This window comes from Euleptes europaea, chromosome 17 (assembly GCF_029931775.1).
Source record: "Euleptes europaea isolate rEulEur1 chromosome 17, rEulEur1.hap1, whole genome shotgun sequence".
Classification (NCBI taxonomy): Eukaryota; Metazoa; Chordata; class Lepidosauria; order Squamata; family Sphaerodactylidae; genus Euleptes; species Euleptes europaea.
This window is the reverse complement of record NC_079328.1, coordinates 759,523-771,763: the sequence shown is the minus strand read 5'-3', so window position 1 is coordinate 771,763 and position 12,241 is coordinate 759,523. Positions and strand designations below refer to the sequence as shown.

The 12,241-nt window shown below is 45.9% G+C and overlaps 1 protein-coding gene across 1 annotated transcript in view; it reads right to left on the bottom strand.

Moving 5' to 3' along the window:
- The window catches only part of GALNT12 (polypeptide N-acetylgalactosaminyltransferase 12), a 104,145-nt gene that overhangs the window by 28,848 nt on the left and 63,056 nt on the right, over positions 1 to 12,241 (bottom strand). The window contains exons 5-6 of the mRNA XM_056862934.1: positions 9,122 to 9,239; positions 7,662 to 7,838 (exon numbers count right to left, since the gene is read on the bottom strand). Of these exons, the coding sequence (XP_056718912.1) occupies positions 7,662 to 7,838; positions 9,122 to 9,239 (295 nt within the window). The remainder of the gene's footprint in view (positions 1 to 7,661; positions 7,839 to 9,121; positions 9,240 to 12,241) is intronic.

The following is a 12,241-nucleotide window of genomic DNA, read 5'->3' as shown; positions in this document are numbered from 1 at the left end:
GGAAGGACAACCGCAATTTCGTGACGGTGCCGGGCGCAGTCGGTGTCGGAAAACATAATAGTATCGGCTTTCCAGTCTATAGAAGGGCTGTGCCCTTTGAGCCAGTTTATTCCCAGAATGACTTCGTATTTTATAGGGGCTATGGTAAAGTCGATTTGTTCCCAATGAGAGCTAATACCCATCGCGACGCCGAGTGTGCGGCGGTCTACTGCCCCCCCTAAAGCTACTGCCATCCATTTGGGCGAATTGGATGGGTTCGGGCAGTGTCACTGATTTGACTTTAAGAGCGTTGAAAGTGGCCTCTTTGATCAGGGAGCGCCCACAACCAGAGTCTATGAGTGCTTTGACATGTAACTGGGGGCCTCTTTTGTAATGTTGTAACACTACGTCCACATATACAGTATTTTCAACTTCACTCACCATAACAGGATTCGCAGGAGAAGCTGCAGGAGTCCACGGGTCCACGGGTCCGGGGTGGTCCGTCTGGTCGGGGAGGAAGAGTGAGGTCCGGACGGCGAGGACAGGCAGATGCAAAGTGACCCATATTGCCGCAAACAAGACAGGCTCCCCTCTGGAACCGGGAATCACGGTCTGGTGAGGGCCGCGTTGGTCTCCGCAGAGCGGGGGTCGAAGTTTTCGAAGGTTTTGGATGATTGCCCCCTTCTCTGGTCCGATGGCGGACTAGAGATATGAACTGGCGGCGGCTTTCCACCTCCTCAGCCAGTAAGATCCAATCTTCCAGAGTGTCGGGATCCCGTTGCATATACGCCCAGTTCAAAATGTCAGGGTGAAGCGCTTCCCGGAAATAGTGTATTCGGGTGGCTTCAGGCCAATCCACTATTTTGCTGGCAAATCGTTGGAACTCATCTGCAAATTCTCGGACGGGAGTAGAGCCTTGCCGGAGTTGCAGGAGTTCGACTTTAGCCCTTTCTCCCAAGAAGGGATCCTCGAACCGTCTCCGCAGAGCGAACATGAAATTGTTAAGAGAGCGGATGGATCGGGCCCGAGTGTCAAACTGGAGGACCATCCAGTCTGCCGCTTTCCCCGTCAATACAGAGGGAACGAAATGAACCCGGCTGTCCTCAGTGGGGAAGTACTGTCCTTGTTCCCTCATGTAACTGTCCACATGATGTAGGAAACAGGGTAGAGTTTCGATTGAGCCGTCGTAGGTCGTTTTCAACCGAGGTTGCTTCCATTGTATGGGCAGGGGGGCAGGTGGTTGTCCTGGGGGCGGCAGCAGCGGTGCTCCAGGGAGCGGTAACACCGGGGCTCCGGGGGCCGGCGGTTGTCCTGGAGGCGGCCGAAGCGGTGCTCCAGAAGCTGGCACACCCGGTGCTCCGGTGGCCGGCGGTTGCCCTGGAGCCGGCTGAAGCGGCGCTCCAGGAGCTGGCACAACCGGGGGCCCGGGAGCTGGCACAACCGGGCCCCCGAGACCAGGTAGAACTGGCTGAGCTGGCACCGGTTGGGCCGGAGTAGTTAGTGCTTGTTGCAAACTGTCGTTTTCCCGAAGCAAACGTTCCATTTGGTCCTGCAGGCGGGTCACACGATCATTCAAGTCCCGGTTCTGGCTCTGCAAGAGGTGCACTTCATCTCCAGTTCCCCCCGTGCGCCGGGCCTGGCTGACTCGAAGACCAGTAGCCCAGTGGGATCCGTCCCCGTACAGGTCTTCCTCGTTGGAGTAGTCCGTGTCTGGTAGACATTCTGCAAGGCGCCGTGCGCATTGTGTGGTGCGAGACGGGGCAAAGACCGGGGAAAATGTGGACCCTAACGAGAGTCCAACACCTACAGTGTCTTTAGGGCGTACACCCGCGGCAGCTCGCACACGATCGGTGGCCAATCGTTGCTCCTTCTCCCTTTTGGCCTAAGCCTTGGCCGCTGCCGCATCCGCATCTTGCAACTGTTCCTCAGCCTTCTTTTGGTCGGCGAGCGTCTGGGCAGGTTCGAGCTTCCAGGCGGCGGTCGTGGTGACGATCGGAAGGGCTTCTTGTTCTAGAAGAGCGAGGAACGGGGTAGTGTCCCCACCAAGCAGAGGTTGCACTTGGACAGCTAGTGCGGCTGCACCATCCCCGAACGTTGGGGTTAATAGTTGCGTTAGATTGGCTACCGTGGTTGGGGTCGGGGGCAGTCCCACAAATAATAATGCCGTTTGGACAGCGAGCTTTTGTGCCTCCGTTTGACACACAGCAGGATCAGGTACTAGTGACAGCGGGGATCCCCCGCCAGTGTCCCTGCCATGACCCGGGGCGAGTCAGGATGGATAGGGGCCGCTGCCGAGTTTTGTTGAGTCTCTTGCAAAGTCAATCTCGCCAACAAGCGAGTTAAGGTTACCAAGTCCTCTTGTGTGGCGCGCACTTCATCCAATAGCCCATCCAGGACCAAGAGTTTGTGATAGGCGTCCCGATCCAAGTCCTCGGACGTCCAAGGCTTAGCGTCGGCCAGGCAGCGCCACTGAACCTGAATAAGTTCCACTAGGCGGTTGATTTCCGCATCAGTCCGTACAGCTTCGAGGAGTACATCACGCAGCAGAGTAGGGTCGTCAGGGCAGGTCAACGTTCCCAACAGTAGGGACCAGTGGTCTAAATCCTCCAGGATTCCACACAAGAAACTCAAAGCTGAGATGCAGGCGAACCCTCCCGGGCTCTACCCAGGCAGGTAAAAGGAGAGAGCAATTCCTGCCTTAATGTAAGCATTTGTTCCCGAAGCACTCCCACAAGCAACACTCGCAGACAGGTAGTCCAAAGAAGAGTTGACTTTAATGGAGATCATACAGGCATTCAGAGCTTGCAAAAGTAACAAGGCAGGAATGGAGCAAAAGGGACATACAACGGAATATATGGGGGAATAGGTCATATCGTGATAGCACAGGTTGGCATGGTAACCCCTCAGTCCAACGGGCTAGTCTCCCACGAGCTTCAAAGCCTAAGAGGAATGCGATCGTTAGGAAAACAATCCTTGAGCAAAGCAGAGCATCTGTGCGAAACCAAAACTATCCCTAAACGCAGAGAGCAGGCCTGACACAGGGTCATCTAGCCCAACCCCCTGCATAATGCAGGAAATTAACAACTACCTCCCCCCACATCCCCAGTGACCCCAACCCTCCCCTCGCCATGCAGGATCCCACAATCAAAGCACTCCCGACAGATGGCCATCCAGCCTCTGCTTAAAGACCTCCAAAGACGGGGATTCCACCAACCTCCAAGGCAGCACATTCCACAAACAGCCCTCACTGTCAGAAAGTTCTTCCTAATGTTTAGGTGGAATCGCTTTTCTATTAGTTTAAATCCATTACTCCGTGTCCTAGATTTGGAGACTTGGGAAAAGTTGTGGAAAAATGAATTTAAGTTTACTATTTACTATTTCGAATGAAATAAGAGAAAATTTATATAAAATGTTTTATAGATGGTACATAACCCCAGTATTACTAAGTAAAATGAAAAAAGATGATAAAGCCCTTTGCTGGAAGTGTGGTACGGATACAGGTACATTTATGCATACTTGGTGGTTTTGTAAAAAAATTAGGAGATTTTGGCAATTAGTTCTGAATGAGACTAATAATTTGATCAAATTAAAAATTAAGAGAGATCCCGCCTTTTGTTTATTGGGTATTCCAAATAAAGATTTAGACAAAGGTGACAGAGTCATATGTCAATATAGTTTTGCAGCAGCAAGGATTATAATTGCTAAAAAATGGAAGCAAACAAATAAACCTTCAATTAAAGCAGGGGTGGGGAACCTTTTTCCTGCCAAGGGCCATTTGCACATTTATAACATCATTTGGGGGCCATACCAGGAGTAGATCTCCCAGTGGGGGGGGAGGCTAGGGTTGCCAGGTCTCCAGCCACCACCTGGAGGTTGGCAACCCCAGGGGAGGCCACACAGAGAAGGCCTGGAGGGTGCCCCCGCTCCCCTTGGTCCTCCCCCCCAGGCGGGAGGGCAGCCACTGGTGGGCCCAAGCAAACAAGGTGCCAGGGGGGCGCAGCCCGCAGCCCACGGTCGATCCGCAGGGAAGGAAAGGAGGAAAGGGGGGAAGGAAGAAAAACAGAGAAAAAGGAAAAGGGAGGGAGAAAGAGAAAGGGAAAAAGAAATGGAGGGAGGGGGAGAAAGAAAGAAAAGGATGGTGGGAAAGAAAGAAAAGGACGGAGGGAGACAGACAAAGAAAGAGACAGAAAAAGAGGAAGAGAGGGAGATAAAGGAGAAAGAGTGACAGAAAAAGAGGGGGGGAAAGAGACAAAAGCCTTCCCCCCGTGCACACACACACCAGCGCACGCCAGCCCCGAGCGACCAGGCCCCCGCCTCCCCCGCCCACACACACATGGCAGCGCACACAGCCCCGCACGACTGCCCCCAGTCTCCAAGCCTTCCCCCCCCAAGTCTACAAAAGGCTCCCCGAAGCCCGATTAGCTCCCGCGCGCATACGCTGCTGCTGGGAGCTGCGGGCTTCTTCCCCCCCCGCCGCTCAACAGCCAACAGGCGGAGAGAGGGGCTTACAGTGTGCCACAGCATTCCTGCACGCCGCGGCTGTAGGGGGCAGTCTTTGGGGAAGCATCCCTCCCCCTCCTCTCTCCGACCAACAGCCGACAGTCGGCGAGAGGAGGTCCAAAGGGCGCCACAGCACCCCCGCAAGCCGCGGCCCAAGGAACACCCTCGGGGAGGGCAGTGCCTCCGCAGCAGGGCCCTGGAGCTCCCAAGGGCCACAAAAAATGTCCCCGGGGGCCGCATACGGCCCTCGGGTCGGAGGTTCCCCATCCCTGAATTAAAGAGTGGAGAGAAAAATTATGGATGTATATGCGGATGGCCAAAATTACAGTATCTTTACATGGTAAAGATACGGAGGAATTTAAATCTACATGGTCAAAGGCCACTGCATATTGGGATAAATTGGCAAAAACGGATTTTAAAAGTATAGTTAACGAATTATAGTTCAATGTGATTTTAACTAATGTATACTAAGTGAATTTTTTTTAAAATATTGTCACAACACTCCATCGGAAGTCCAATGGTGAAGGGCACTGCGGTAGGGGGTGGGATTTGGATCCAGGGCGCTATGGGATTTTTATATTAATAACAATGTATCAGTAGATAATTAATGCTCTGTATATGTATTTTTTCTTTTATATATATATTTTTTTCTCTTTTCTCTTTTCTTTTTTTTTTGTATTCTTTGTATGATTTATTATAAAAAAGCAATAATAAAAAAAAGTTCTTCCTAATGTTTAGGTGGAATCGCTTTTCTATTAGTTTAAATCCATTACTCCATGTCCTAGTCTCTGGAGCGAGCAACAGAGAACAAACTAGTTCCCTCATCAACATGACATCCCTTCAAATATTTAAACATGGCTATCATGTCTCCCCTCAACCATCTCTTCTCCAAACTAAACAAACCCAACTCCCTAAGTCTCTCCTCATAGGGCATGGATTCCAGACCTCTGACCATTCTGGTCGCCCTCCTCTGGACTCACTCCAACTTGTCAACATCCTTCTTAAATTGTGGAGCCCAAAACTAGACACAGTATTCCAAGTGAGGTCTGACCAATGCAGAATACAGTGGTAGTATTACTTCCCTTGATCTAGACACAATACTCCTATTGATGCAGCCCAGAATTGCATTGGCCTTCTTAGCCGCCATATCACGCTGTTGACTCATGTTCAGTTTGTGGTCCACTAAGACTCCCAGATCTCTTTCACATGTACTGTTGTCAAGCCAACTCTCTCCTTTCCTGTACCTGTGCCTTATGTTATTTCTGCCTAGGTGAACTACTTTACACTTCTCCCTATTGAAATCCATTTTATTGCTTATGGCCCAGCTCTCCAGTCTAACGAGGTCATTCTGAACTCTGACCCTACCCTCCGGGGTAATAACTACCCCTCCTACCTTGGTGTCATCTGCAAATTTGATTAGCATGCTCTCTATTCCATCATCCAAGTCATTTATAAAAATATTAAATAGTACCAGTCCCAGGACAGACCCCTGTGGTACCCCACTGGTCACTCCTCTCCAGGATGAAGTTGTGCCATTAATGAGCACCCTTTGGGTTCGGTTGGTCAAACAATTACCAATCCACCTAACAGTAGCAGTGTCCAGCCCACATTTTACTAGCTTTGTTTCAAGAAGATCATGGGGGACTTTATCAAAGGCTTTACTGAAATCAAGGTACACTAAATCTACAGCATTCCCTTCATCTACCATACTTGTCACTCTTTCAAAAAAAGATATGAGATTAGTTTGGCATGACCTGTCGTTGAGAAACCCATGTTGATTGTCAGTGAGCACGGCATTTCTTTCTAAGTGCTTACAGACCGTCAGTTTAATTATCTGCTCTAGTATTTTACCTGGTATTGATGTCAGGCTGACTGGGCGATAATTGTTTGGGATTTCTTTTTTCCCCTTTTAAAAGATGGGGACCACATTTGCCCTCCTCCAGTCTGCTGGAACTTCTCCTGTTCTCCATGAATTCTCAAAGATTATTGCCAGTGGTTCTGAAATCACTTCAGCCAGTTCTTTTAATACCCTTGGATGCAGTTTGTCCGGCCCCGGAGACTTGAATTCAAATCTGAAGAAGCATTTCTTGTTGTAGCGAGCCTCCCTGGCCAGCATCAGCTCACTTTGAGCTTTGGCCTCTCTGATAGGTGACCTACAGTGCCTAGCAACCCACAGACACTCTTCTTTAGCGGTACGTCCTTCACTCCATTTCTTGAACATTTCCTATTTCTCCCTTAGCTCATCATGGAGTTCTCTGTTCATCCACATTGGGTTCTTAGATCCTCTACCATGTTTCCTCCTTGTTAGAATAATGAGGGCCTGAGCTTGCAAGAGCTCTTGTTTTAGGAGAGCCCACCCTTCATTTGCTCTTCTCGCTTCCAGCAGTTTTGCCCATGGAATTTATTAACATCTGCCCTACTAAAACCTAACAGACAGGTATAGCTATAAACTTCCTTGCCCCCCCACACCCTGGTCAGGTCTGTAGCAGACTCCAACCACAACACTGTTTGTCCCTCCTTCCCTTATCCTCACCCAGACACTTTCCAGTGAGCTGTCATCCTCCTCCTCCAGTATTTCTTGACAAGCAAGCCCTCTCCTCACATACAGTGCTACTCTGCCTCCTCTTCAACACTTTCGGTTTTTCTTGAACAACTCATATCCATCCGCTACTACAGTCCAGTCATGGGAATCATCCCACCAAGTCTCTGTAATAGTTTTAATGTCTGTGTTAGTGATTACCATTTTCCTTCACACCCTCACTGATAACAAGATAACTGCTATCTTTTTTCATAGTGACGGACTTCTTACACTTCCATATTAACAACTTTAAGGGCTGGAAATTCAGCTCTTTTTAAAAGGAAAGCTGACATTCTGCTACCAACTCTACCAATTCTGCCAGCTTTCCACCCTCCCTTGCAAAAACCGCACACAGCGCCCCACGTATAAGGTTGCCTCTTGTTCGCCTTGCCTCTTCTTTTCCTCCCGCCCCTTTTGTTCACCACAGACAAAATTTAAGCACCTCACAGCAGATCACTTTTTTTGTTTGTATTACCCTGTGTTATATGAATAATATTAACATTTGTCTTTATGTCGGCAGAAGATTTATTTTGCAAGACTGTGAAGAAAAGATAGCGGTAGCAAAATCTTATGTATTTCAAAGTGCAACAAGCATTAAGCTTACCATGCGGGCGTGTGGATTTCTATGGTAATAAAGGTTTTTGTATTCATCCATCCACACTTCTGCAGCACGAACACTGTTTGCCAAAGCCTTTGCCCGTGAATAGGGAGCTTGCTTTGGGAAAACGTGGCCTACATGGGAGCAAGGGTGGATCTCAAGGCTTCCTCCACACTGCCAGATCTAAATAAAGCATTAAAAACACTTACTTATATGCAACCTAAGTTCTTGTCCTATGGATTGCCTTAAATTGCAACTGTCTAATAAGAATCACTGAATCCCAATCCTATGCTTAGGAAGGGGGGCAGAGCCCGATGGTCCTACCTGATGCCCCCCCCCTTCCTCTCAATTACCAGTTTTGGATGGCACTGCTTTGCACATCGCCTTTAACACGTTCTTTACCTTAAGGAAGGTTTGGCAATCTAGTCTGTATGCACAACATTTCTGAAATTTTCTAAAAAATAGCTTTCAAATTTGAATGGACACATGAGTGGACTCACTTACTGCTTTTACACAGAATATGCAATTAGCCAGTTTAAAGGCATGTATTTTGTAGACAAATCAGCAGGTGGCTGTGCAGGACACTCCAGATAAGGGGATAAAAGGAGCTGCTGGAGCATTTCAGACCATTAAAAATTATTCCTTCATTTGCTCATTCAGTTAGATACTATATAAAGATCAAAGGGTTGGCAATTAAGTTGTGTCATTTGACTGAAGAATTGCAGTCTGTGTGGTTTGTTTTGAAAGTGGGAGTTGTGGCCGTTCTGATGGAGTGTGTGCTAGACGGAGCACTCTGTGGGAACCTGCCCAAGGAGCTCCATGTTGCAAAGGCCATTCGGCCAGAGCAGCTCTGCCTTCAGCGCTCGCTGCCCTCCCAAGAGTGGTCCAGGTGCCAGAAGAGCATTTTGCCACACAAACTCACACCTTCACATGTAGTCAGGATTGATAACACTGGCACCACTGAGCAGAAAGGGCTTCACAGGGAGCATGTGCACTTACGATTGGACATTATATTACATAAAAAGGCACCAGAGAAAGTTTAGCTGCACCTGTGAGCAAACTTTTTAAGATCCTATAAAAATCTGGTAGAAGCAGCAAGAGGCAGATAAAATAGAGATGTTGTGACTTCTTAAGTCTTGGATGGGAGGGCAGCTGAAGTGATGGAAACCAGACTTAATACCCAACATTGCTGTAAAAGCAAGGAACAGTTTTAGTAGTATTTTGGGTCATACTAAGACTTTGATACTCTCTTAGAAATTCAAACAAGTGTTGCTCAACCTGGCAGGAACCAAATGAATCATAGAATCATAGAGTTGGAAGGGACCACCAGGGTCATCTAGTCCAACCCCCTGCACAATGCAGGGAATTCCAAACTACCCCCCACACCCCCATGCCCAGAAGATGGCCAAGGTGCCCTCCCTCTTATGAGGGAGGGCTATAGGAAGACCTTTGACAACATCACTTACCCGGAATGAAAATTCAAGGTTTTCTCCTCCCCAGACTTCCATTCCTGTGTCGTAAGAGCCCAGGTAGCTAAAGTAATTCTTGTTGACAGCAAACAGTCCGCCAGCCATAGTTGGAGACCTATTGCAGGGGAAGAAACACACCATTTCCATGCATGAATTAAGTGCCATCCTGTGGCTCCATACCTTTGTGTTATTACATATCAGTACTTGTTTATCGCTAGCCTATGCACAGGGGAGCAGAAGATTAACATCCGACAGGCAAGAGAAGTACAGGTAAAATATGGTTTTGATCCATTATACCTTGCTTCCACACATATACCTGGTGAAGTCATCCAATAGTAGATCTTTTCAGCTCTGTTATTATTACATGGCTAATACATCAAAATCTTTATATCTAATTATGAACAAAGGGAGTGAGCATAGGGACAGGCTTTCCCTCCCCCGATGGGTCTTGCAGAACCCCAGTTTGTTGTTTAATACTCTAAAAGGGGGTTGAGGTGTATCTTGAATAAAGAGCTGCATCTTACTTGGATACAATGAGTATACTCTACCTCCAGACTAGGGAAATTATACCTGGCATTTTTATAGTTCAACAACAGGTAATCCTGAAGTCAGCATGGGTGGCAATTTATTAAAAAGGCGGAATTAGAAGTATACTGTTAAATCCACAGAAAAAGAAGAGTGAAAATATTATTAATCCAATACAACCATACTTTTTAAATAATCTAAAACATTCATAAGGAAGCCCACAAATGAAAGGAAAGACAGATTATTGGGGGGGGGGGTATAAACACAATCCTATGTATGTAAACTTTAAAGTAAGCCCCTTGATACCCAATGAAGCTTACTCTAAAGCATGCAAAGGACTACAGCCTTAACAAGAGAAAGCTCAAAATGAATTGCAGCTAACTACAGAAGAAACAACCAACAAAATGGGTTGTTTTTTTAAAAAGATATTTTATTAAAATGTTCAGAAAGAAAACACTCAGATTACATATACACACATCCACACAGTTTATACTCCTTCGGGGAGTCTGTCTCTTCATTTCAAATTTCCTATACATTATTCTTATAGTCTACATTTTTGTTTTAAATAAGTTCCTTCTATCCTATATAGTAAGTTTTATAAACTAATCTTTATCTCTAACAAGCTATTTTTTTGTTTAACATATTCAAAATGGCATTTTCATTTATTTATTTTTTTGGAAGTCTTCAGAAGTCTTCTCTTTTATCAAACTGGTCAGTCTGGCCATCACCGCAAATTTATCCATTTTTTGATGCCATTTTTCCAAGTCCGGGATGTCATCCTGTTTCCAGGACGCTGCCAGTATTAATCTGGCCGCCACTGTCAAATAGCCGAATAATTGTTCATTATTCCTATCCAAGTTATCAGGTTCAATTCCTAATAGCATAGTGTGAGGGTCCGTACGCCTTTGCCTTGGGTAAGGCCTTTGCCTTGTATGTTTCCCCCCCCCCCCTGGACTCGTAAAAGCAGTCCAGGTCTCTTGCCTTTCCTTGGTTCAGGCGCAGCGTCTGACAGGCCCCAGGTTGGAATGTCTCTTCCCTCTTCCCACGTCCCTCCCTTGCTCTCACTGACTCCCTTCCACCAGCTATGGCCTTGGTGGGTAGATAGTACTAACAAGCTCCCTGAGTTCTTTGATGTTTTGTACCATGCACAATTATCTCGTAGATTCCCATAACATACGTTTGACATCTGCTTCCCTGTAGGGGTTATAATTCTGTCTTTGTGAAACTGTAAGAACTTGCAACTTTACCAGTGTAAGGCCTGTACTACCTGAAGCTTCCAATAAAGTTCCTTGTTTCTGCATGACAGTCTGAGCAAGTGATTTTATGGAGTTTGCACAGGGAGGTTGGGAACCCTCACACATAGTTTCTGGGTTCAGAGGGAATTTGATTCCTAAAACTTCCTGCATTTCTTGATGAATTTATATCCAAAATTTCTTAACTTTTTTGCACGTCCACCACAAGTGAAAATGTTCCATCTTTATCTTTACATTTCCAACACTGACTGTCATAAGATGCATTCATTTTTTTTAATGTCCACTGGTGTGATATATCATTTGAAAAATTGTTTGTACCAATTTTCACGTAGATTATTACTTGCCGTGAACTTAATTGACTTTGTCTAAAGTCTTTCCCATTGCTGCAGTTATCTCCTTTTTAAAGTTTTCCATCCATTCTATCATGCATGTCTTAATTTGTTCATGTTCTGTTTCAAATTTAAGTAAGAGTTTATAGGTTTTTCCCAAAATATGATCCGTATCTTTACTAATTAAGTCTTCAAACTCAGTATTCTTTCTTATCTTGCCCTGTTGTAAACAATCTTGTCGCATTTTCATAATCATTTGATTGTAGGTCAACCAACTGATGTTTCTGCTCTCCTTAATCTCATTCCATGTTTTTATTTCGTCTTGCTCATTTAGCATATCTTGATATTTCACCATATCTGCACTCTTCTTCTCTCCCTTTGTTAGATATGTATCTGTGGGAGACATTATTCGTGGAGGTGTTGGACTTTAGCTGTTTTTATTTCTAAGCCATGTCTTCATCAATCTGTCTTTAATAACATGTTTCTCTCTGAAGATTTCTGAGTTCTTAGCCTTCCATAAATAATAATGAAATCCCTTGTTCCATGTGCTTTTCAATGTTCAGATTTGCTTGATCTGGTTTCTTTATCCAGTCCTCAATCCATGATAATCCTGCCGCTTGGTGATAAAGCTTGATATTCAGTAATGCAAGTCCACCTCTTTTCTTTTCATCTTACATTATTCTAAAATTAATTCTTGGTTTCTTTCCTGCCCAAATTTATTAATTTGTCTCTGCCACTCTTTTAACAACTTGTCCTCGATTTGTATTGGAAGCATTTGAAAAAGAAATATCAATCTTGGTAATAGGTTCAACTTAATGACTGCGATTCTCCCCATCCACGATAAATTGAGTTTTGTCCATCTTTTTAAATCTTGCTGTATTGTCAACCATGTTTTAAGGTAGTTATCTTTTAACAATGTAAGATTTTCCCCAGTGATGTGTATTCCAAGATATCTAACCGGTTCTTCTGATATCTCACATCCTGGTAAAGACTGTATGGTCAGTTTTTCC